This window comes from Rhinolophus ferrumequinum, chromosome 18 (assembly GCF_004115265.2).
Source record: "Rhinolophus ferrumequinum isolate MPI-CBG mRhiFer1 chromosome 18, mRhiFer1_v1.p, whole genome shotgun sequence".
Taxonomy (NCBI): Eukaryota; Metazoa; Chordata; class Mammalia; order Chiroptera; family Rhinolophidae; genus Rhinolophus; species Rhinolophus ferrumequinum.
Window position 1 is genome coordinate 49,622,569 of NC_046301.1, and position 23,900 is coordinate 49,646,468.

Here is a 23,900-nt window from a genome sequence, read left to right on the forward strand (position 1 = left end):
TTACCTACCACACCCTGGCATTGGCAGGGTAGAGGAGACAGTAAATCTGAGGGTCCAGAGTCACCTTTGCCTACCCCCCAACTTGCCCCCTATCCCACATGGGAGGTGCTGAGTCCTGAGGATCCAGCATCCACACTGTGTGACCTGGAGCTAGCTCTAGGCCTCTCTTGACAATACTGTAGCCCCTCCCCCACCATCTATTTGGGCCAGTGCCAGGTCGGGTGGAGGTAAGCAGGTGTTCTGGGATTGGCTGACTCAGCTGGCCCCTCCCAACCACCCCTAGTTCATAAACCAGGGCCAAAGACTTCCCAGGAGGAGGGCAGAGGAGGTTGTGTGGGCTAAGCTGCTCCTGGCAGAAGGTACCAGCCTGGGGATCAGGGGGCTGGGGGTCCTGGCCCAGAGTGGGAGAGGAGCTGCCAGAGGCAGAGGTGGCTCCAGGGAGTGGAGTTGGTCTAGAAGTTAAGTGGCTACCAAGGGGTAACTTAACTCTCTCCCTCTCCCTCTCCCTCTCCCTCTCCCTCTCCCTCTCCCTCTCCCCCTCCCTCTCCCTCTCCCTCTATCTCTCTATCTCTCTATCTCTGTCTCTGTATCTGTCTCTCTCCTTCTCTCCATCTCTCTGTCACTCTCTCCCTGTCTCTCCCTGTGTCTCTCAGTCTCTGTCTCCCTGTCTCTCTCCCTCTCCCTCTCCCTCTGTACTCCCCCGCTTCTCCCTTCCCTCCTGAGCCCCCACTTGCCCATCTCCGAGCCCTCCCTGCCCCTCCCTGTCCCTCACACCCTCACGTCTCCCGCTACCTGTAAGCTGTCTCTGTCCCTGAGCTCACTATTACCAGCCCTGTCCTGGGCCCAGGAGCTCACCCTGTCTGCCCTGCAGGATGCTGCAGCTGAGCCTGTCCTGGCTGGGCCTGGGGCCGCTGGCAGTCTCCCCATGGCAGCTCCTGCTACTGGTGGGGGCCTCCTGGCTCCTGGCCCGCTGCCTGGCCTGGACATACACCTTCTATGACAACTGCTGCCGCCTCCGATGTTTCCCGCAGCCCCCAAAGCGGAACTGGTTTTGGGGTCACCTGGGCCTGGTGAGTATGGGCAGCAGGACGAGTCTGGGGTGCCAGGGTAGATGGCCCTCCCAAAGGGTTAGGAATGGGGCTCAGACATGAGACCTCCCAAAGGGTTAGGAATGGGATCTAGGACAGCAGAGAAGAGAGAAGGCTCAAGAAGAGCCTCTCTTTCCTCACTCATTCCTCAGCTTTGACATGACAGGCCTCTTCCACGTACTTGTCCTACCCCTAGCCATTTCCTGCCTGTATTCCCCACCTTAGTGCACCTCTGAGGGGCTCCCAGAGTGGGCTGCACACAGCTGCATTGTCTAGTGGTCCCATTCTCCACAGCTAGCTTTCAGACCACCGAGGGGCGCTGTCCAGGGTCTGCTCCCTGCGTCTGCACCATTTCCTTGTGTCTGCTCACTCTGGGCTGCACTTTCACGGCAGTAATTAGCTAAGATCTCCCCACCCCCACACTCGGGGGACAGCTCCCCGCCTCCTCTCCTTCCCTGATCACCTTCCCCTTCTCTTACTCTTTCCCCCTAAGATGTCTCAATGGGCAAGTTGCCCAACCTGGATAAAGTTGGCCACTCCCCCTTTCAGAAGCCTTCTTCAACTCCCTGCCCACACCCCAGACCTTGACCTTTGACTTGGTCCTGCTCGTGCTTAATCACACATTCAATTTGTCCAATTACTTACCTGGCTCTCCAACTTGATGGTAGCTCTGGGAAGACATTTTATGTGCAGTGCCCAGGCCAGTGGCTGGCATACAGCAGGCACTTAATAAATGTTTGCTCACCTAAGTGATGAACTTGCCTCAGTCGGTCAAGGCCGAAGGGATGTGTCCAGCCTTGGAGGCAGCAAGAATGTTACCAAGTTCCAGCAGTTCTGTTTCCTCCTCTGAGGGCTTGGCCCTGGGGCTGGCCTTAGTCACTCTTTTCTCTTCCAGTCCCTCTTGCTGCAGACGGCAGCTGAGTTACTCTCCCTCTTTGGACCAATCTCACCTCAGGGTCCTTGGGGAGCAGGCAGCAGGTCACAAGGGTGAAAACAACTTATGTTCACCTGACTGGAGCACCTGGGATATTTTTCAGGCTTGGATGGGGCATCCTGAGGGACTGGGGAGGACACCTCACCAGGAGGTGACCTGCCCTCCTTCCCCTTTTGGGGGATATGGCCTCAGTTTCTTCATTTGTAAACAGCATGATTGTTGGGGGTGTCCATAGGTTGAGGAGACATAGACAGACAGAGAAAGATGCACTCTGTAGCTAGACAGGCAGGACGTACTAAGATGGATGATAGATGGAAGATAGATAGATAGATAGATAGATAATAGACGGGATGCACTAGCCTGGCCAGCAGAAGAGGCTCACAGGTGTTAGCTGCCTTCCTGATTGATGAGCAGAGTTCACGTCTGTCCCTTGGGGTCTGCAGACCCTTTACCATTCAAGGAACTGAAGGCCATATGGACTGGCTAGCACATGAAAGGGTGTGGGACAAGATCTGGGGACAAGTCCTGAGGCCACCCTGCTGCCCATAAACCTCATGGGACCTCCCCCTGTACCCCCCACTCCATGCCTGAACCACCCCAAGGTGAGAAAACTCCATCTCTTCCAGCCACGGTTGGCCTCGCTGTGGGCAGAGAGTATGCTCCTTGTGCGCTGGGGTGAACCTGGGGACTGGAGGAGGCCTCCAGGATCCTCGTGCCCCAAGAGGGAAGGAGCAGGAAGAGGCAGAGTCCCTCCATCCATGCAGCATCTGCACACACTGCCCACCGCAGAGGCTGCAGGAGGGCTGCTGTGGCTCCTTCTGGGGAGTGACAACCCTGCCTTGCTTGCAGATCACCCCCTCTGAGCAGGGCTTGAGGGACGTAACTCAGCTGGTGGCCACCTGCCCCCAGGGATTTATGACCTGGCAGGGCCCCATCATGCCCCTCGTCATTCTATGCCACCCTGACATGGTCCGTGCCATCACCAATGCCTCAGGTACCTACACAGAGCTTGCCCCAGCCCTCTTCCCCTCTGTTCTCTCAGCCATCTTTCTCTTTTCTTTATGCATTCAAACCCGCCTCCTCCCTCTAATGCCATCTGTCCCCGCCCTGCTGTCCTGGGCACCACTGGGGCCCCAAGACATTTCAATTCAAGGTCCTTTTCTGGAGGAAGCCCCAATCTTGAGGAGACAGATCTAGACAGAGAGATCCCCAACCTGGTGTGGTCAGGAATAGTCCAGAGGAGGCTGTGGCAGCGCAGAGGAGAAGCAAGGTCTCGGCTGGGGCGGGCGGGAAAGCTTCCTGGAGGAGGAGATGCTGGAAATGGATCTGGAACAATGAGCAGAAATGTTTTTAAAGCAGAGCGTAGAATGATGCAGTGGGCATTGCTAGCATCCCAGGTACCCTGCCAGGCCTGGCCTCAGACTTACCCACCCCCTTCAGGCCCAGAGCAATGATGGCTTGCAGCCGGTGGAGGACCTGCGCTTGCTATTTCTGTGATGTCTGTCTCTGGTGGGTTGGTTCCTCCTACTCGATCCTGTGGCTTGTCCACTTCACATTCATTGCTCTGCTGCTACAGACCCCAGGAATTTCCCCAGGGAGACTCCACCCCTGCCTGGATCCCTTCTCTTCCTCTCTACCTTACTCATCCCCATACAGATCAGGCTGAGCAGGTAACAGGCAGCATTTGACAGAGAGCTTGGCTCAGACCCAAAAATTCTGGGTGACTGAAAGAATTCTGTGCTTTCATTGGCTGCCGAGCTCTCTTTCATTTCTGAGTAGTAGAAACTCAATCTTATGTGGTCTAAGCAAAGAGAGGGAATTGCTCAACTGTCAGTTCCACAGAGATTGCCTTCAGGCACAGCTGGAGCCAGGTGTCAATGTTCTCAGAACTCTGTCTTCGTTTCTTAGTTCTGTTTTCCTCTGTGATCTCTTCGCTCTCATTCTGGTAAAGATGAATCCCAGAAGCTCAGCCCCCACGGAAAGGTAAGCTTATTCCCAACAGTTTCAGGAAAAGTTGCAGGATTCACTTTAATTTGCCTGTCTGCCCAGCTCCTTGTTCAGTCACTGCCACTCTGATTGCCCCCGTCTTGGCTGACATAGGGTTCTCAGAGTTATTGTTTTGGAGTTCAAAGCAGTTTGATGGTTAAGAACTCAGGCTCTGGATTTAGACAGACCTGCACTCTGGTCTCAGGCATGCCACTTACGGTCTGGGAGACCAGGGGCAAGTGACTTCATTGTTTAGAGCCTCAGTTTCCTTATCTGGAAAATGGAGATAGAAGAGAAGTCAGGTGAATGTGGTGTTTAGGATCCAAATGAGGAAACACTCTGATTGTCTTGTACCAAGGGTGTAGGGGGGACCCCACAAGGAGCATGACCTGCTGGATAAGATTCATGGGGCTCAGGTCTGGGTCTCTGTCCTGCAGGTCTTTCCCTTTGGATACCTAGAAGAGTGTGAATTGGGTCTTTTTTGTTCTTCTCCAGATTCGCACCTCAGAGGAAGGTCTCCTCTATACACAGGGCCTGGCGAGCACCTATGGGGATGTGTGCTGCTGGTGGGTGGGGCCCTGGCATGCAGTCGTTCGCATCTTCCACCCCACTTGCATCAAACCTGTGCTCTTTGCTCCAGGTAGACATCCCCCTGGCCATAGCTTGCCTGTTGCTGAGGTCTCTGTGTTGCCTCCAGCTGGTGGGGTTGACCCAGGTGCAGACAAGAGGGGTTGTCTCTGTCTCATCTGGACCCCCACCTGCCCATGTTTGCTTCTTCCTAGGGTGTGTCTGTGTGACATCTTCTGTATGGCCATGGCTGGTCACATTTATGTTTCCATCTGTGTCCTAGTTACATCTGGTATATGTTCATACCTGGGATCAAATAGAGATGGCCTCAGTCATGTCTGGGGTTGAGCTGTGGCCAAGGATATTCGAGACATGTTGAGGACTGTCTGGTGCTTGTCTGAGATTGTCTGGTTCTCCCGCGGGTCGTGTCTGGGCCATGTTTCGGATTTGTCTGACATCTGGGACCCAGGGTCTAAGAAATGTCTGATACCTTATGTGAGTCTTGTCCAAGGCAGGTCATAGGGTCATAGGGTCACACCAGGTCCATATCTGTGATATTGATGGGACTATATTTAAATCCTGTCTGGGGCCCATCTGTGGGACACACTGAGGTCATGTCAGACTGTTTGCATCTATGTCAGAGTATGTTGTGTTATGTCAGGGTGTATCATGCATGTTGTATCATGTCAGGACATGTGAACACATGTTGGGGCCATGTCAGATGTCCCAGGAGATGTCAGAGAGTGCTGGGGAAGACAGGGTCTTGTAGATCCCTGTTAAGGTGTTTTGTAGAGCGCTGGGCTGTGCTTCAGTGTGTACAGCATGTTGGACCATGTAGGAGCCATGTCAAGGTGTGCTGGGCATGTTGTTCCATGTTGGGGTGTGTCTAAGTACGTGGGGGTATGTCTGTGGGCTCTGCCTTTGCTCTTCTCTGCTGCAGCCTGGTCTGTCCCTCCTCGCTTCCCCCGTCCTCCCTGTTTCTTCTGTCCTTGTGCCATTCCTGCTTTGCTGGGCTTGGAGGGGGAATGCAGACCCCTGGGTGGGAGCCTCCTCGCCCACCAAAAGTTCCTCCCCTCCCCCTCTTCACGGCCTCTGATGGTCCTCATTCATCTCAGCCACCATTGCGCCCAAGGACAGTGTCTTCTACAGCTTCCTGAAGCCTTGGCTGGGTGAGTAACTGCGGGTGAAGGGGCTGGGAACACCACTGAGGGGCCAGGGGAAGGCACTGCCCTTACCCACTCCCTGTGGCTGTCTCTACTAGGGGATGGGCTTCTGCTGAGTGCCGGTGACAAGTGGAGCAGCCATCGTCGAATGCTCACCCCTGCCTTCCACTTTAACATCCTGAAGCCCTATTTGAAGATTTTCAATGACAGTGTGAATGTGATGCACGTGAGTCTCTTGGACCCAGGGGCCCAGCCGGAGCCTCAGGGTGATGGGGGCTCAGAGACATCTTGAATTCTGGCTCTTCTGGGTGGCTTTATGATCGTTGCTCTTCCTTTCTGAGCCTCAGTTTCCTCAGCTGTAAATTGGGAAAACAGTCTCAATTTTGTCAGGTGGTCAAGATGACATAATGGAGTCATGTCTTTGGCACATAGTAGATGCTCAAAGACATTAGTTTCTATGCTGCCCTCACACAACTGTGGAATCCTGAGGCACAGTTGATGGTAATGATGAATATTGCACAGTAGTTATTGATGAGTAACAAACCACTTCAAAACAATAAGGTTTATTATTGCCAACAAGTCTGTGAGTCAGTTGGCTGGGTCTTCTGGATGTGGACAGGGTCACTCATGGGATCAGCTATGGGTCAAGTAGGCAGCTTTGCTGATCTGAGCTCAGTCCTCTCACATGATTGGGGTTTGGCTAGCTGCATGATGACCTAGGATGGTCTCAGCTGGGACAACTGGACTTTGTTTCGTGGGATTCTCTGTCATCTATCTATCTATCTACCTATCTATCTATCTATCAATCATCTATCTATCTATCTATCTATCTATCTATCTATCAATCATCTATCTATCTATCTATCTATCTATCTATCTATCTATCAATCATCTATCTATCTATCTATCTATCTATCTATCTATCTATCTATCTATCTATCTATCTTTATCTCTGTCTCTCTCATGCATGGGTATCTCAGGCTCTTCACATGGCAGAAGCAGGTTTCCAAGAGATTGAGAGGAAGCTGCAATGTCTCTTGAGATCTAGGCATAGGATCATCACCTCATCATTCTCACCCTGGTCTGTTGACCAAAGCAAGTCAAAAGGCCAGCATAGGATCAAAGGGTGGCGCAATAGGCTCCGCCTCCTAATGGAAGATGGCGAAAAACCACATTGTAAAAGGTGTGGATACATACAGGGAAGTGAAGGATTGGAAGTAAGAGTTTTATGAAGTGCCTGGGATTTTTCCATACTTGCAAGCTGACAAGTGAACTTGTTACTATTTCATGGAGTCTGCCAGAAGACGTGAGACTCCTGGGTCAGAGACAAAGGACAGTTTATGACTCATGGCACAGCAAATGACACATGCTTCTTACTGGTTTGCGTTCTTTCTCCAAGTCACCAAATCCCATAGGGTGACATAGGTGGGTTTCAATGGATGTCTACTCGTGTAATAGGTTGCAATAAGGGAGGTGAACACTAAATTTAGGGACGCGACAAGGTCTGACAATTAAGTTCACGAACTTGCCACCTGCGCCTCCATTGGCAGCACTGTACAAACAGCTCGGTGAGGTTTCATAGCCTTGGTATATCAGTGTCTCACAGCTGTGTTCGTGTTGACGTGTGACAGTGTCTTGCTGAGTGGCATACATTATTGTTGCATGTTTTTGTGTGCTGTCAGGAGAACATCTGAGCTTGAATTACAGCAATGAACAAACATTAAATTTCTTGCTAAACTTGTGTAAAGGGAAGTGAAATCAGGGATATGTTAGTCTAAGTTTATGTGGATAATGCCATGAAGAAAACGACAGTGTACAGATGGATTAAGTGTTTTTTGAGGGAAGAGAACGCATCACTGATGAAGAGAGGTCAGGGTGGCCAGAAATGAGCAGAACTGATGAAAACATTGCAAAAATTCATCGAATTGTGCGTCAAAATCATTGGCTAACTGGGAGAAGCATAGCAGACCAAGTAAACATCGAAAGAGGAACAGGAAAATCTTAACTGAAAATCTTGTCACGAGAAAGGTGTGTACAAAAATGGTCCCGAAGGAGCTCACTGATGAACAAAAGCAAAGGAGAGTCAAAGTTCACCAAAACCTTTTAGAGAAGCAAGATGATATTTGAGCCATGTTAACACTGGTGATGAAACACAGGTGTACCAATATGACCCTGAAACAAAGAGTCAAAGTGCACAATGGAAGTCAGCCAATTCTCCGTGACCAAAAAATTTCCATCAGTCCAAATCAAGAGTCAAAATGATGTTGTTAACCTTTTTTGATATCAGAGGGATTATTCATTATGAATTTGTACCAACTGGACAAACAGTTAACGAAGTTTACTATTCGGAAGTGCTGAAAAGGCTGCATGAAAATGTTGGAGGAAAACGATCTGAACTTTTCACCAACAATTCATGGTTGTTGCTTCACGACAATGCACCAGCTCACAGGGCACTGTCTGTGAGGGAGTTTTTAGCCAGTAAACAAATAACTGTATTGGAACACCCTCCCTACTCACCTGATCTGGCCCCCAATGACTTCTTTCTTTACCCGAAGATAAAGGAAATATTGAAAGGAAGGCCTTTTGATGACATTCAGGACATCAAGGGTAATACTATGACAGCTCTGATGGGCATTCCAGAAAAAGAGTTCCAAAATTGCTTTGAAGGGTGGACTAGGTGCTGGCATTGGTGCATAGCTTCCCAAGGGGAGTACTTCGAAGGTGACCAGAGTGATATTCAGCAGTGAGGTATGTAGCACTTTTTCTAGGATGAGTTCTTGAACTTAATTGTCAGTCCTCGTATGACTTTTATAGCAATTGGAAGCAAGCCTAATATTTGTCTAAGGAGAGACATTACCCCATCCCTCAAGGTTGTTTACTGCAAATACAACTCGGAGAGATGGCTCAGGTAAAGAATATCAGGACCTTACATTTTTGGCATACTTATCAAGGTTGTTCAGGGGTGCTCAGGGCCCATAGAGGGCCCAACATGGGACATTTTCCTAATCAATTCATAACAATGAAAATGGTGAAAGCTAACATTTATTGAGCACTTACTATGTGCCAGAAATAATGTGCCAATTCCATGACATATGTTATCTAATTTTCATAACCCTCTGAAGTAGAGATTATTTATCCCCATTACATATGATGAAATTGAGGCGCATAGACTTTAGAAGGCTTGCCCATGTTCACACAGCTAGCAAGTGAGCTAATAAATGGATCTGGGATTCCAATCTGGTTTGTTGGACACCAAAGCAGGTTATCTTCACTGTTACGGAAGATTTGACAGGTGGAGCCCAGAGGAGGGCAATGAGTTGACCAAGGTCATAAGAGACAGAGCTGGACCTTGAACCCAGGTCTCCTTACTCCCAGGCATGGGGTCTTCATATCCTGAGAGTAACAGCTTCCACTCCCACTTGAGCCTGATCCTCCTTGGGGATGGGTGCCTGGGGCAGAGGACCAAGAGGCTGGGTCTTGGGGAGTCTGTTCAATTGGGGCTGGGGAAGGACTCGGGGAAGCCCAAGCTTTGTCCCCTTTTCTGTCCAGGCCAAGTGGCAACGCCTGACCTCAGAGGGCAGCGCCCGTCTGGACATGTTTGAACACATCAGCCTCATGACCCTGGACAGTCTGCAGAAATGCGTCTTCAGTTTCGACAGCAATTGCCAGGAGTGAGTCTCTGCCCAGAGCCTGGGAACATGAGCCATAGACCCAAGGGAGTAGATGGAGGGAGGACTGACCAGGGCAACCGGAAGTGCCTTCCTAGAGAAGGTGGGTCAGAGATGGACATTAAAGGACAAGGAAGAAGGAGAAAGAGTCATCTTTTCAGGTGGGTAGAAATGTTTGGTAAATGCCAGGAGTCTAAGATGAGCAGTGTGTGCAACCGTGAGGAGACATCTTGGAAATGAGGTTGGAGGGCTTGGCAGGGGATGGATCTTAAGGCCATTCAAAGGCCAGGAAAAGGGGGATAAACTTGATCCTGAGGTTTCCAGAGAGCTATGGAAGGTGTTTGAGCTGATGAGGGTGGTGGTCAAAGCTGAACTTGGACATCTGACTCTAAAGAAGACCAACTATTGTGTAGATTCTGGACAGTGTTGACACTGGATGCAAGGAGACTAGGAAGGGCGCTGGGCCCATTCACCAGTTGGGAGAGGATGAAGTCTGAGCTGTGAGGACAGTTTTGGGAAGAAGGGGCAGGCACTGGGTTGGAGAGAGGTGAGAAGCATAATATTTAAGCTGTGCTCGGGGTACCTGGGGCATGGATGCACCGAGATAGGAGGCAGGGAGAGAAGCAAGTCTGGAGAGTCATGTTTCCTGCATCAAACCCACCATGTACCTGTGGGGTCATTTGTTCCTGGATACCCAATTTCCTAAGGGGAGGCAGCTGCTGGCTTCTGGGGGCAAGTGAGCTAAGTTGTTGCCTCCCTTCCTGCCCTCATCCTTCAGAAAGCCCAGTGAATATATTGCCGCCATCTTGGAGCTCAGTACCCTGGTGACAAAACGGCATAATCAGCTCTTCCTGCATGTGGACTTCCTGTACCACCTCAGCCCTGATGGACAGCGCTTCCGCCAGGCCTGCCGCCTGGTACATGACTTCACAGATGCCGTCATCCAGGAGCGGCGCCGCACCCTCTCTGATCAGGGTGTTGATGACTTCCTCAAGGCCAAGGCTAAGAACAAGACTTTGGACTTCATTGATGTGCTCCTGATGTCCAAGGTGGGCTTCTCTGGGATCTGAGTGCACATGGTAAAAAGGACCTTGAGTTCAAATGTCAGATCGAAAAACTTGGGCTTGATGCAGAGGGCACTGGGGAGCCATGGAGGGTGCTTGAGGAAGGGAGAGAAGGGTCAGGGATAAGTTTTAGAGATGACTCTGTGCATTGCAGTCTGTAGGGGACTGCTAAGTCTGAGATTTTACGCTACCTCCAAGTTAATAAGTTAGTTTAACACACACACACACACACACACACACACACACACACACACACACCAGAACTATGGATCAGAGCAGCCCATTTATTACTCACAGCAGCAACAGTAGCCAGAATAGAACTGTAGCTCTGGTTCCCCATTCCCAAATTCTTCCAAGGGCTACCTGATGGTTTTACCTGTACATGCAGCCATGCCTGCATCACAGGGGTGGTACCTCCACATTTGGAATCTTGGAACTTATATGAGACAGCTGACACATCTGCCCCTTCTTCCCTATAGGAGGGGGTTGGGGAGAGGGAGAGAGCAAGAGATATTGTTATTGTTCTGGAGCATAAACAAATTCTCTTCAGTGAGAAGGCAAAGTCTATAGGTTTAAAACCCATTCCTTATCTCCAGGAAGATAAAGAATCTCTGGATTTACTGTCCTAGAATGTGAACAACTTGCTCTGGAGCAATGCTCCATTTCCAACTCCCAAGGCAGGTTGCCATTCAGTCATCCTGGAACCCAAGTTGCCATTAACTTTCTTCTCAGAAAGCCCTCATCACAGAGAAACATGAAAATACTCATGGGTCATTGATTCCTCCCACCAGGAGGCAGGGAGGCCAAGGAGGAGGCTTGCGGGTTGAGGCCTCCGGCGATAGTGAGCAAGGGAGGTGTAGGAGTGCAGGGTGGACTTGGGTGTCTGGATGGATGATGGAGACTGTCTCAGGGGCACTCAGAGCTGGTATGAGTAAGAGTCATGCTTTATCTCCAGGATGAAGATGGGAAGGCATTATCAGACGAGGACATTCGAGCTGAAGCCGACACCTTCATGTTTGAGGGTGAGGCTCCCAGTGTGAGACTACAGAGGGGGCAGGGGTCTCTCCATCCCAGGGACTTGGTGGGTGGCCCCTGCACCACCCCATCCTGCCTCCTCCTCACCTTCGTTGAGGGGCTTAATGTAAGGGCGCTGTCCGCCCTCCGGTGCTGAAGCAGCCCAGAAACCCCAGCCTGTCTGGCTGTCTTTCAGGCCATGACACCACGGCCAGCGGCCTCTCCTGGGTCCTGTACAACCTCGCGAAACACCCAGAATACCAGGAGCGCTGCCGGCAGGAGGTGCAGGAGCTCCTGAGGGACCGCGAGCCTAAAGAGATTGAATGGTGAGTGCAGGTTCTCATGGCCTCTCCGGAGCCCCTCTCATTGGCTCTGCTCCCAATGTGGAGAAGAGGGAAGATCTTTTTTTGTTGATTCTGTCATCCTGTCATACCATTTAGTGGCAATGAGAGCAGAACCCAGAGGCAGGGTCTGCTATACAGCCTGGATAGCAGGGGAAATATTACAGGCTTTGGGGACAGAAAGATCTGGGCTGCTGTGAGAATCAGTGACAATGAGTGAGGGCAGATGATGCCACTTAGCACATATTCAGTAAGTGGACTTACCCTCCATTCCCTTCCTTTTCCTTGTGAAATCACATGTTTCAAACATCTTCACTCCTTGCACGTTTACTCATCTCCTGCCTCCTAATTCCTTCCTGGACATTGTTTAGTCCAGGTTTCACAGAGGACACTTAGGGATTGAAGTCACTCAACTCTTGTCCAGGAACACCGGCATCTTCATCTATTCAGTCCCTATTCAGCAAACCCCGCCACATGACCTTCTCACCCCCAGTTCTGTGCTGTCTCCCATTCTTCCCAGCCCCACTCTGTGTCCTGGAGACCTGGGAACGATCCAGACTCAGCCTTTGCCTTCCAGCAGCTCCCAGCAGGTCAGGGTACTCCAGTCCACATGGGCAGGGCTGGGGTTGACAGTAAGACAGGCAAAGCTGAGGGTGGAGAGAGTGTCTCAGCTGAGACTCTGAATGCTGTTCAGTAGATATTTGCATGTATTTGGGGTGCAGTTAGGTCAAGAAGACACCTGGGTAAAGTGAATGTAGAAGGGCAGAGGGTCAGGGAAAGAGAGTGGGAGGGAGAGAGGAAGAGAGAGAATGAGAGGGAGAGAAAGAGAGAGAGGAGGTGGGGGAAGGAGAGAAAAAGGAGAGGGAAGAAGGGGGAAGGAGGGAGGGAGGAGAGGGAGAGGGAGAGAGGGAGAGACAGAGAGAGAGGGGGAAGACTTTGCAAGCAACGCTAATGGCTTCAATTTTAACCCAAGGACAATGAAGAACCACTGGAAGTATTTGAGCAGGAGGACAGATGAGATCTGGGTACCAGAGTTCTAGGGCTAGTGTCGGGGACACCCTGGAGAATGGGAGCCCAGGGAGGGGTTTCTGAGGCCTGAGCCATTCCAGGGGCTGGGGACGGTGAGGAGGCATTAGGCTGGACTGGCATTTTGGAGGTAATGTTCTCCACTCAAAGCATTTGCTCAACACAGCAGTCTTGTGAGGTGGAGAAACATTGTTATATGTTTTCAACGAAGTCTTCAAACAGAATTATACACTTAATTAAAAAGAAATGAGTACAAAATGGTTTATGATAGAAATTAACTTCCTTCTAAATTCCCACTCTAGGAGTAACTTCCATCAGTGATTTCCTCTGTGTCCTTTCAGGGTTGGTGTTTTGTAGTTTTCCAATTTTGAACTAGTTAACTATATCAGCTATTAAGAATGTAAATCACCACACAAAAAGAAGGGGATTAAAGAAAAAGAATTCAGCCCCCTTACTGGATATTTATACAAGCTTTTGTACAAGTTTTCCAGTGAATTCTCTTGCATTTTCTAAGGATAAAATTGCTATTTGCCAAAAATGGCACATTTACCCCCACATTTCAAATTGCAGTACTATTCCCCCCCTTGTCTAATTGAATTAGTTAGTATCTCTAGTACCGTCATAAATAAGAGTAAACCACTGGATCTGTTTCTTTCTTACTCATTTGCCTTTTGATTTTGCTCTCCTGCCATAAAAAGTATTTTATTTTTAATGCAAATTTGTAAACCTTTTTATGGTGCGCTTTTTTTTATTAGTTTCAGGTGTACGAAGCAACATACTAGACATTTACACCCCTCACACAGTAATAACCCCCCTCCCCACAAGCTGCTACCCGTCTGACATCTTATATAACTTATAACACCATTGACTATCTTCCTGTGCTATACTCCACCTCCCACGATATATATATATATATATATATATATATATATATATATATATATATATATTTTTTTTTTTTTTTTCTCCTTATAGTTGACATACAATATTTTTCTACTTCAGCTTCAGGTGTATAGCTCATTGGTCAGGCATCTACACAGTCTATGACGTGATCCCCTTGATAAGTCCAGTGCCCATCTGGCACCCTACATAATCTTTACAACATTGTTGATTATACTCCCCAGTCTGCGTTTCATATCCCCGTGACTATATTGTGGCTACTAATTTGCTCATTCTACTCCCTTCACCTTCTTCCCCATCCCCTCCTTCCCATCTAGCAACCAACAGGTTTTTTTTCCTATATCTCTGAGTCTATTTCTGTTTTGTTTGCTCATTTATTCTGTTCTTTCGATTCCATATATAAGTGCAATCATATGGTATTTGTGTTTCTCAGTCTGACTTATTTCAGTTAGCATAATATTCTCAAGGTTCATCCATGTTACAAATGGTTAAGATTTCATTCTTTTTTTATAGCTGAGTAATACTCCATTGTATAAATGCACCACAGTTTCTTTATCTAATTGTCTATCTATGGGCATTTCAGTTGTTTCCGTATCTTGGCTATTGTGAACATAGGGGTGCATGTATTTTTTTGAATTAGTGTCTTGGACTTCTTTGTATAGATACCCGGGAGTGGAATTGCTGGGTCATAAGGTAGTTCCATTTTCAACTTTTTGAGGTACTTCCGTACTGTTTTCCATAGTGACTGCACCAATCCGCCATCCCACCAACAGTGCACAAGGGTTCCCTTTTCTCCACATCCTCGCCAACACTTGTTGTTTGTTGATTTATTGACGATAGCCATTCTGACAGGAGTGAGGTATTATCTCATTGTGGTTTTTATTTGCATTTCTCTAATGATTAGTGACATTGAACATTTTTTCATATGTCTGTTGGCCATCTGTACTTCCTATTTAGAGAAATGTCTCTTCATGTCCTCTGCCCATTTTTTAATAGTGTTATTTGTTTTTTTGGTATTGAGTTGTATGAGTTTTTTATAAATTTTGGAGATTACCCCCTTTTCAGATGTATCATTGGTGAATATCTTCTCCCACGCAGTAGGCTGCCTTTTTGTTTTATTGATGGCTTCCATTGTGTGAAAAAACTTTTTAGTTTGATGTAGTCTCACATGTTTATTTTTTTCTTTATGGTGGGCTTTTGTGTATTGTTTTGCTCAGAAAATCTTCTAAAAATACCTGGCTACATTTTTTTTCTGGTACTTCTGCAACGCTGCGTTTCTTTCTTCTTTTAAAACACTTCATTGAGGTATGACTGACGTACAAAAGTTGTACGTGTTTAATGTATACAACTTAATGAGTTTGGAGATATTTGATCCACCTGGAATTTACTGTTATCTATAGAGCGCATCTCATGGGGCAGCAGGAGGGCTGGGGGCGGGTGTCTGGTTTTGCTCCCTGGATAACCGTGGGGGGGGCGTTCCCTAGGGACGACCTGACCCAGTTGCCCTTCATGACCATGTGCATCAAGGAGAGTCTGCGCTTGCACCCCCCGGTGACGGTCGTCTCCCGCTGCTGTACCGAGGACATTAGGCTCCCTGATGGCCGGGTCATCCCCAAAGGTGCTGGCAATGACAGGGGCAGGAGGCACCCAGGCAGGAAAAGGGGCCCATCAGGCAGGGGGACCTGTTCCTGACTGAGCCCTCCTCTGTCACAGGTGTTATCTGCCTTATCAGCATTTTTGGGACCCACCACAACCCACTCGTGTGGCCAGACCCTGAGGTGCTGCTTCCTCCTCCCCTCCTCCCCTCCTCCTCCTCGTCCACTCCCCTTGGGGGACCTCAGGGAGGCCACAGGGTTCTGACGCCCCCCATCATACACACTTTGCCTGTCCAAGGCGGGCTGACCTGGGAGACCCCACCCAGCAGCCCTTTGTTGGCCTCTCGCCCCCAGGTCTATGACCCCTTTCGCTTCGAACCAGAAAACATCAAGAAGCGGTCACCTCTGGCTTTTATTCCCTTCTCAGCGGGACCCAGGTGAGAACAGTGGGCATCTGAGTCAGGCAGGGGGACACGCGGAGGAAGAAGGGAAGGGAAGAGGGTCAGAGTTCGGGCTCTCCTTTCCTCCCCTCCCCCAGAGATTATGGGTAAGGGTCTGGGGAATGGGGGTTGGGTAGGTCCAAGGAGGGGTCCCCCAGTGTGCTCAGAACCCTCTCTCGCGTCTGCTGGTCTGAGTTGGGGGCTGGAACCAGGGGATATGGCAGCCTACATGGGGGTCCCAGGCACAATTAGCCCCCTTCGCTACCCCTGCGGGCCGGGATGGGCTCCTGGGTCAGGTCCCGGCCGCAATCTGAGCCCCTCCCCCCTCACGCCCGCAGGAACTGCATCGGGCAGACCTTCGCCATGACCGAGATGAAGGTGGTCCTGGCGCTCACCCTGCTGCGCTTCCGCGTCCTGCCGGATGCGGCGGAGCCGCGCAGGAAGCCGGAGCTGATCCTGCGGGCGGAGGGCGGGCTTTGGCTGCGGGTGGAGCCGCTGAGCGCCGGCCCTCAGTGACCCTCGGCTGCCGGCCCTGCAACCCACCCTGACCCTACGTACCTCTGGTTGCAGCTTCTCAGGAAAAAACCCCAACATGTGCTATCACCTCTGTCCCAGCTTCCCTGAGAGCCAGCAGGGGGCGCTTGGGGGATCTGGCGTTTCTGAGCCCAGACCTCCGCTGCCTCTCCAGGTGACCACAGGGCCTCACCCCGATCTGGGTTCAGTGCCCAAGCATGGATTTTATCCTGTAGGCCAGAGGGAGCTATGGGAGGTGTTTGAGCAGGAGAGGGACAAGGGTTAAAGACAGGACTTAAGGGGCATGGTTGAGGCTCTGAGTCACGCAGGAGAACCCATAGAGGCAGATTCATTTCTCTGAGCTGCAGGTGCCTCCCCAAACAGAGGTCCCTGGCCAGCCCAGAACACAGGGGAGGAAGCCAGCAGTCCACACACCCTGGCATCCTTTCCAGGACTCTTAAGTTCTCCTCCCCACTCGTGTCAACATTCCCATCGCTGTGTGTGCCCTGCCCAGTTGCTTGATCCCTCTGGTGACTCTCTTGCCCGGCCTTCAGGAAAGCCCCTCACTTCCCTTTTCGGAGCCCCTTGATGCTGCCCAGGCAGCCTGAGCCCCCACTGTGTCCTAGGCGCTCTCACAAGAGTGTGGGGCAAGGAGGGCTCCTCCCTGCCCATTCACTTCCAGGTTCCTTCTTCATTCCCCCCACAGGCCACCCTTGGCCCATCTTGGGGTGGAGTGGGGACAGGGCCATCCCATAACTCCTGAAATTCAAAGCCAGACCATTGGAAACAAAAATCGGCCCCAGGAGTATGGGCTTTTGAGTCAGGCTGCTTGGGTTTCAGTTTCAGTGCCTTAGGCAAGTCAGTTCCCTTCTCTGTGCCCTGGTTACCTCAACTATGCAATAGAGACAACAGCAGTATGCAGCTCAGGGTTGTCTCAAGGACTTGTGAATGCTCAATAAATGTTGCCATTATTGGTTTTTCTCTCAGAATTCCTGGCTTTTCATGCCTGCTGTCTTTGATGCCTGTTATTTCTGCAATGAGTTTTAAGAGTATATCTTGGAACTACAAGGCAAGCCTTCTAGTATCTGTGCTCCTTGCACGAGCTCTCTCCCCGCCTTGCGGCCATGCATGTCAGAAATAATTGCTTAGTGGTGAGGCCTGAAAGTGGGAGGAGGTGCGAGAAGGAGCGGAACCTCAGGTCATATCTCAAGGCAATATCCTGCTACCAATGTGGTTCTTCTTTCATAGCCAAAGGGTCTGTGCGCCACCAAGCCCCTGCTGACCCCTTGAACCTTCTATCCAACTCATCTCCCTCCCTCACTTCACTCACTCACCCTGGCCTCCATTCTGATCTGCTACTATACCTAGTCTTATCTCTCCTCAGGGCCTTTGCATGTGCTGTTCCCTCTGTGGGGATGCTCTTCTCCCAGATCTTTTGTGACTGTGTCTCATCGTTCAGGGCTCCACTGAAATGTCACCTCCTCATAGAGGCTTTTCCTTCACTATGGAAGTACCACCCCATCCCAGTTAATTTCCATCTCATTACTCCATTTATTTCCCTTGTAGGTCTTACTGTCGTCTGGAATAATCTTGTTTATTTGTTAATCGTGTGGACTATTTACTAAGGTTAAAATATCCATTAGTTACATCAATGAGAAACTGCAAGGTCCTTTGATGATGTGTTGGCCCAAAGCATAGAACTGGATAAATGGCCCAATGGCGAGGTGGTGGAGAAAAGGGACCCCTCACCCACTGTTGGTGGGAATGTAAATTGGTGCAGCCACTGTGGTGTGGAGGTTCCTCAAAATAGTAAAAATAGAACTACCCTATGATCCAGCAATTCCACTTCTGGGTATTTATCCAAAGGAATTGAATTCACTATCTCATAGTGATATATGCACCCCTATGTCCTCTGCAGCATTATACACAATAGCCAAGATATAGAAACAACATAAATGTCCATCAATGTTCAATGAATGAATGAAGAAAGAAAATTTGGGGTATGCACATACATCCACCACCACCACCCCCACACACAGAGGTATATTTTTCAATCATAAAAAAAGGAGGAAACCCTGCCTTTTGTGACAACACAGATGACCTTGAAAGTATGCTAAGTGAAATAAGTTAAAAAGAGAAAGCCAAATATTGTATGATCTCACATGTAGACTCGAAAAAAGCCAAAATCACTAAAACAGTAGATTTGTGGTTGCCAGGGGCTGGGGGATGAGGGAAATGAGATTTTTGTCCAAGAGTACAAACTGCTTCACACCAACTACACAACTCTCACTAAATTTAGGTATGGCTATTCCTCTATGAGCAGGAACAGTGATGACTGGTTTTCACCAGAAACAAAAGCATGTGATGGTGGGAGAAAGAAGCCCTCTGTTTCCTCTGTAGGGTCTCCCATCTAGAGTAATTGAAATGAGTTTTACCTGCACAAAGAGAGAATTGAATAAAATCACACGTGAAAATTGGAAATTTCAAAGCAAGAGAGCCTTGAGGACATGACTTGAGTTCCGAGATCACCTCCCCCAATCCCTCCGTGTTCTAGTACAAGAGTCAATAGATTCCTCTGTGTGTGTGTGTATGTGTGTGTGTGTTGCCTAAAATTTGCATTTCTGTCCCTGACAACTGAAACAGTCCCCACCAAATGGAAAGGAACTTAGGGGGCAGTCACTTCCCTTCCACATCCAATAGGGGAAGGGGTGAACCTCTGTTTGAAGACTCCCTTCCTCCCAGGGTGGGTCATTTCCTCTTTGGACGCCTTTAATCACGAGAAAATGTTTCTTCTGGTGCATCCCTATGGGGACAGAGCCCCAGAGAGCAGTTTCCAGGCTCTCGGCCTCACGTGGAAAGTTGCTGGCTGGTTATTAGATGGCCATCAGCTGTAATCAGATGGCTGTCAGCTGTGGCTGGGTGGCCATCAGCTGTTACCGGTTAGCCATTAGCCACTAATATAACTGCTGTGGCTACGCAAGGCGGTTGGTTGGTTGGGAGAGGAGAGAAGCGCAGATTGCAGTTAGCAAGGGGTGGGTTGGTTGGCAGAGAAGTGGGCGGTGGATTGCAGATCATGTGGCTCCTGCTTCCTGTGTCTCCAACCCAGCTGTCAGCCAGACTATAGTGGTATGACTCCCCCATCTATGGCTCCGTGGGTGTTCCTTTTTGGCCTCATCATATCCTGTGTTCTTATGTGGGGAGCGGGACCAGAGAACCCGCATGACAATCCCAGTCTCTAGTTCAATGCCTAGGACATACTATTTTAAAACCACAGCATGCTTTCTATTTCCTTTAAGACACCAATACAAATGTGTAACCCTGTGACTCTCACTCATATTCTTGTGAATTATTTTCACTCCACCGTGAGATAAACACGAGGATGGTGGAGGACCTTATCTTGCTTGCTCTGTGCTTGAATTCCCAGAGCCTGGAACACAGAAAGCGCACAATAAGTGTTGTTTGCATGAATGACTGGATGAGCTCTCAAAACATGGGGTCAGGTAAATGAAGTAGTTGGTTGGCTCAAACACCTACAAGACTGAGTGGTAAAACAACATTACCTAGCATCTATCAAGCATTTACTAAGTGCCAATTAGTTTATTTGCACCACACCATAGGCAAATATGGCAGAAGCTATTACTATCAGCTTCTTCATTTGCAGACAGGGACTCAGAGAGGTCAATTTACTGCTCCAGGGTTACACAGCCAGGAAGTGGCAGGGTCAGGCTTTGAACCCATATTTATCTGATGTGAGTCAGTGGCCTAAAGCGGGAAGCTATCCACACAACTGCACAAGTCTCCCCTTGGCTATTTAACCTCTTTGAGAACCTGAAGAGAAACAATTAATTCACACTCATGGCCAACTGGTTTCTGCTTAATAAATGAGAACAATAAATTAAGGAAAAAGAAAAAAAGAAAAGAAGTCCCTAGAGAATTCAATTAAAGTGATGTCATGGCTTCTCCGCAGCAGTCAATTAGAATTCATCCCAACCCACCACCTCTAGCCCCACCCAATGCCCTCTGTGCTCATCCGTCAAGACTTCTGGGCATTCTTCCTTGAGATCACAAATAGATTACAAATATTATTGACTTGACTGGTATTAAAGAGCCCAATGGGACATGCATCCTGCACACTCTGCCAAACTCCACTGGCATAACAACCCTGAGAAGCCAATTTCAAGTTTTGTGAGTGAACAAGCCGTGGGCTTTTCACTGACACCTGGGAGCTCATTAAAAGTTGATTCTCAATTCCCCACCCCCACTTCATTTGGGCAAATGAAAGAATCCCGAAGGAGCAGCAGCAGCAGTGCTGCAGGCAAATGAGGTCTGATGCATAGCTCAGGGCCAAGGTGGAGACAGAGCCACAGTTTCACCTCACTCCGGAGCAATGGTCCCCAGATAGTTTTCCTGCTGAGACTCAAGCCCAAACTTGGGCACTTGATTAGTATCAAGAGACACAAATGGGACTTGGAGGAGGCGTTCTCTTCCCCCAAGCCACAGGATGCCCAGAGTTCCAAATAGCCAAATGCTACAACATGCACTGTGGCGCCCTGGCGGCAGAACCCAAAGCAGGCAAAGCACCTGGTGCTGAGTGTGGCTACTCTGAGCGCCTCATGTTGCTGGGTGTGCACAGAGGTGAAGTCTCCAGAGCTCTGAGGGCGGCTGAGACGTCTACTTCCATCTCACTGCGTGGTGTTACATAAGTTACTTGATCAACACCCGCCCTCCTCCTCCACTAGACTGGAGGCCTGAGAGAGGAGGACCCCCTGGACTTGCTCACCATCTTGTTCCCATCGGCTGGCACCTAATAGGTGCTCAATAAATAAATGACCCATGACAGCTTTCTGAAATGTGAATGGCCATCCCCTCATGATCTGAAATTCAGTTTTCAGCGTGATTGACATCACAGGATCCCACCGGACCTTGTGAGTGCATCACAGCCAGGATCCCCAGTGTAAATGAGTGTCCTCTCTTGCCTGTTGGGATTATGGAGGAATGTCCTCTGTAATCTGACCCCTATCAGTCATTTTAGGCCATTTTGAGCGATCCCCCTCCTTGGTGCCCAAGACCCTTGTCACACTGGCCTTCCTCTGTTCCTTGGATGGGCAATCGTCTTCCTACCTCAGATCCTTTGCACACGCTGTCTCTTCTGCCTCGTGTACCCCTCCCTCTCCCTCTGCCCCTGGAGCAGAATGTCTTACCTGAAATGCCACCTTCTTCGTGAACTCCTTATTCCACTCCAGCCTGCCCTACTCTCGGTGGATTATTGTTGGTCTCTCATAGCCAATTGCCTAAAGATCCTGGGGAAAAAGAAAACTACTTTCCTTCCTAGGAATGAGCCTTCCTGGAGTTGAGGGACTGATAATGGCGTGACATACCCAGAATGAGCCACCTGCCAATGGAGGGCCCGGGATGCTTTTAATAACGAATCGGTGATGCTTTCAAGGGAAACTCTTGATCAAATGGGGAAACCTCTGAATAAATAAATAAATAAATAAATAAATAAATAAATAAAGCCACTTTAAAAGGGAGCCAGAGCTGTCACCCCAGAGAAAACGCCTAGCATGACTTAGGCCTCAAACCTTTGGAAGGCTAAAACAGGGCAAAATCACCTTGGGATTGGACTTACAGCAACATTGTGGTCCAAACCACTATTTTCAAGGATAATAAGAAGGCAGTTATGACTGTAGCACTATGACTGCCAGAGTAAACATTTAACATTTTTTTTTTTTTTAGAATTAGTGTCCCTATATTGTCACCGTAGTATGTTTTCTGCACCACCAGAAATACCTTCCTTCTATGGAGGTAATTGTTCCCTTTCTCATAAATACCCATTGCCTTGGTCTCTTCACCAAACACTATTTGAGGCATATACGCTTCACTGGACTCTAGAAGAAGCTATAATTAAGGCATCCAGGACCCCAAGAAATGGTTCTTCAACAAGGCAACTCCTCCTACCGATTGTTCTCCCCAAAGGGTTGTACTAATTTGCATTCCCACGAGCATTTCATGAACATGCTCACACCCCAATCCCCATATCCTTGCAAATACTGCGTGTCATCCATGCTGTGCATTTCTAGCAGTCGGCCAGGCCAAAAGTCGTATTTCATTGTTCTTACTGGAATTTCTTCTTTTTTTTTTTTTAACAAAATTCTTTATTATATGCAATGTGTCTTAATATTTCCTATTCTTTTTTTTTAAATTTATTGGGGTGACAATGGTTAGTAAAATTACATAGATTTCAGGTGTACAATTCTGTATTACATCATCTATAAATCCCATTGTGTGTTCACCACCCGGAGTCAGTTCTCCTTCCATCACCATATATTTGATCTCCCTCACCCTCATCTCCCACGCCCCACCCCCATTACCCTCTGGTAACCACTAAACTATTGTCTGTGTCTATGAGTTCTTGTTTCTCATTTGTTTGTCTTGTTCTTTTGTTGTTTTTGGTTTATATACCACATATCAGTGAAATCATATGGTTCTCTGCTTTTTCTGTCTGACTTATTTCGCTTAGCATTATACTCTCAAGATCCATCCATGTTGTCACAAATGTTCCTATATCATCTTTTCTTACCACCAAATAGTATTCCATTGTGTATATATACCACAACTTCTTTATCCATTCATCTATCGAAGGACATTTTGGTTGTTTCCATGTCTTGGTCACCATAAACAGAGCTGCAATGAACATTGGAGCACACATGTCTTTATGTGTAGATGTTTTCAGATTTTTTTGGTAGATACCCAGGAGAGGGATTGCTGGGTCATATGGTAATTCTATTCTTAACTTTTTGAGGAACCTCCACACTGCCTTCCATAACGGCTGCACCGGTCTGCATTCCCACCAACAGTGTATGAGGGTTCCTTTTTCTCCACAGCCTCTCCAACACTTGTTACTATTTGACTTGTTGATGATAGCCATTCTGAGTGGGGTGAGGTGATATCTCATTGTGGTTTTTATTTGCATTTCTCTGATGATTAGTGATGTTGAGCATTTTTTCATATGTCTATTTGCCACTTGTATGTCCTCTTTGGAGAAATGTCTCTTCAGGGCCTGTGCCCATTTTTCAATTGGGTTGTTTGTCTTTTTGTTGTTGAGTTGCATAAGTTTCTTGTATATTTTGGATATTAGCCCCTTATCGGAGGTACTGTTTGCAAAAATCTTCTCCCATTCAGTTGGTTGCCTCTTTATTTTGTCGATGGTTTCTTTTGCTGTGTAGAAGCTTTTAAGTTTCATATAGTCCCATTCGTTTATTTTAGCTTTTACTTCCATTGCCTTTGGAGTCAAATTCATAAAATGCTCTTTGAACCCGAGGTCCATAAGTTTAGTACCTATGTTTTCTTCTATGCAGTTTATTGTGTCAGGTCTTATGCTTAAGTCTTTGATCCATTTTGAATTAATTTTGGTACAGGGTGACAGATAGCTTACTGGAATTTCTTAAACCATGAGGGAGATTAAACTTCTTTTTTAGTATAGCGTAAAATTCACATAACATAAAATGAATCATGAAAGTGAACAATGAATGGTATTTAAGCATTCACAATGTTGTACAGCCATCTCCTCTGCCTAGCTCCAGAACATTTTCATCACCCTC

At 48.4% G+C, this 23,900-nt stretch overlaps 1 protein-coding gene across 3 annotated transcripts; it reads left to right on the top strand.

The window, feature by feature from the left end:
• Positions 1-298: 298 nt before the first annotated feature.
• Positions 299-17,288, top strand: LOC117038128 (cytochrome P450 4F3). Of its 3 annotated transcripts, none has more exons than XM_033134793.1 (13): positions 299-359; positions 872-1,070; positions 4,504-4,648; positions 5,691-5,744; positions 5,837-5,964; positions 9,288-9,409; positions 10,185-10,455; positions 11,426-11,492; positions 11,681-11,810; positions 15,236-15,369; positions 15,465-15,529; positions 15,701-15,783; positions 16,125-17,288. In XM_033134793.1, exons 2-13 carry the CDS (start codon positions 873-875, stop codon positions 16,300-16,302), a joined length of 1,575 nt encoding a protein of 524 aa, XP_032990684.1. In that variant the 5' UTR covers positions 299-359; position 872; the 3' UTR covers positions 16,303-17,288. The 3 variants fall into 3 exon arrangements, with proteins under 3 accessions (XP_032990684.1, XP_032990685.1, XP_032990686.1); XM_033134794.1 differs by lacking the exon at positions 4,504-4,648 and adding an exon at positions 2,872-3,016 and having other exon boundaries at positions 16,125-16,302; XM_033134795.1 differs by lacking the exons at positions 299-359; positions 4,504-4,648 and having other exon boundaries at positions 926-1,070.
• Positions 17,289-23,900: the final 6,612 nt, after the last annotated feature.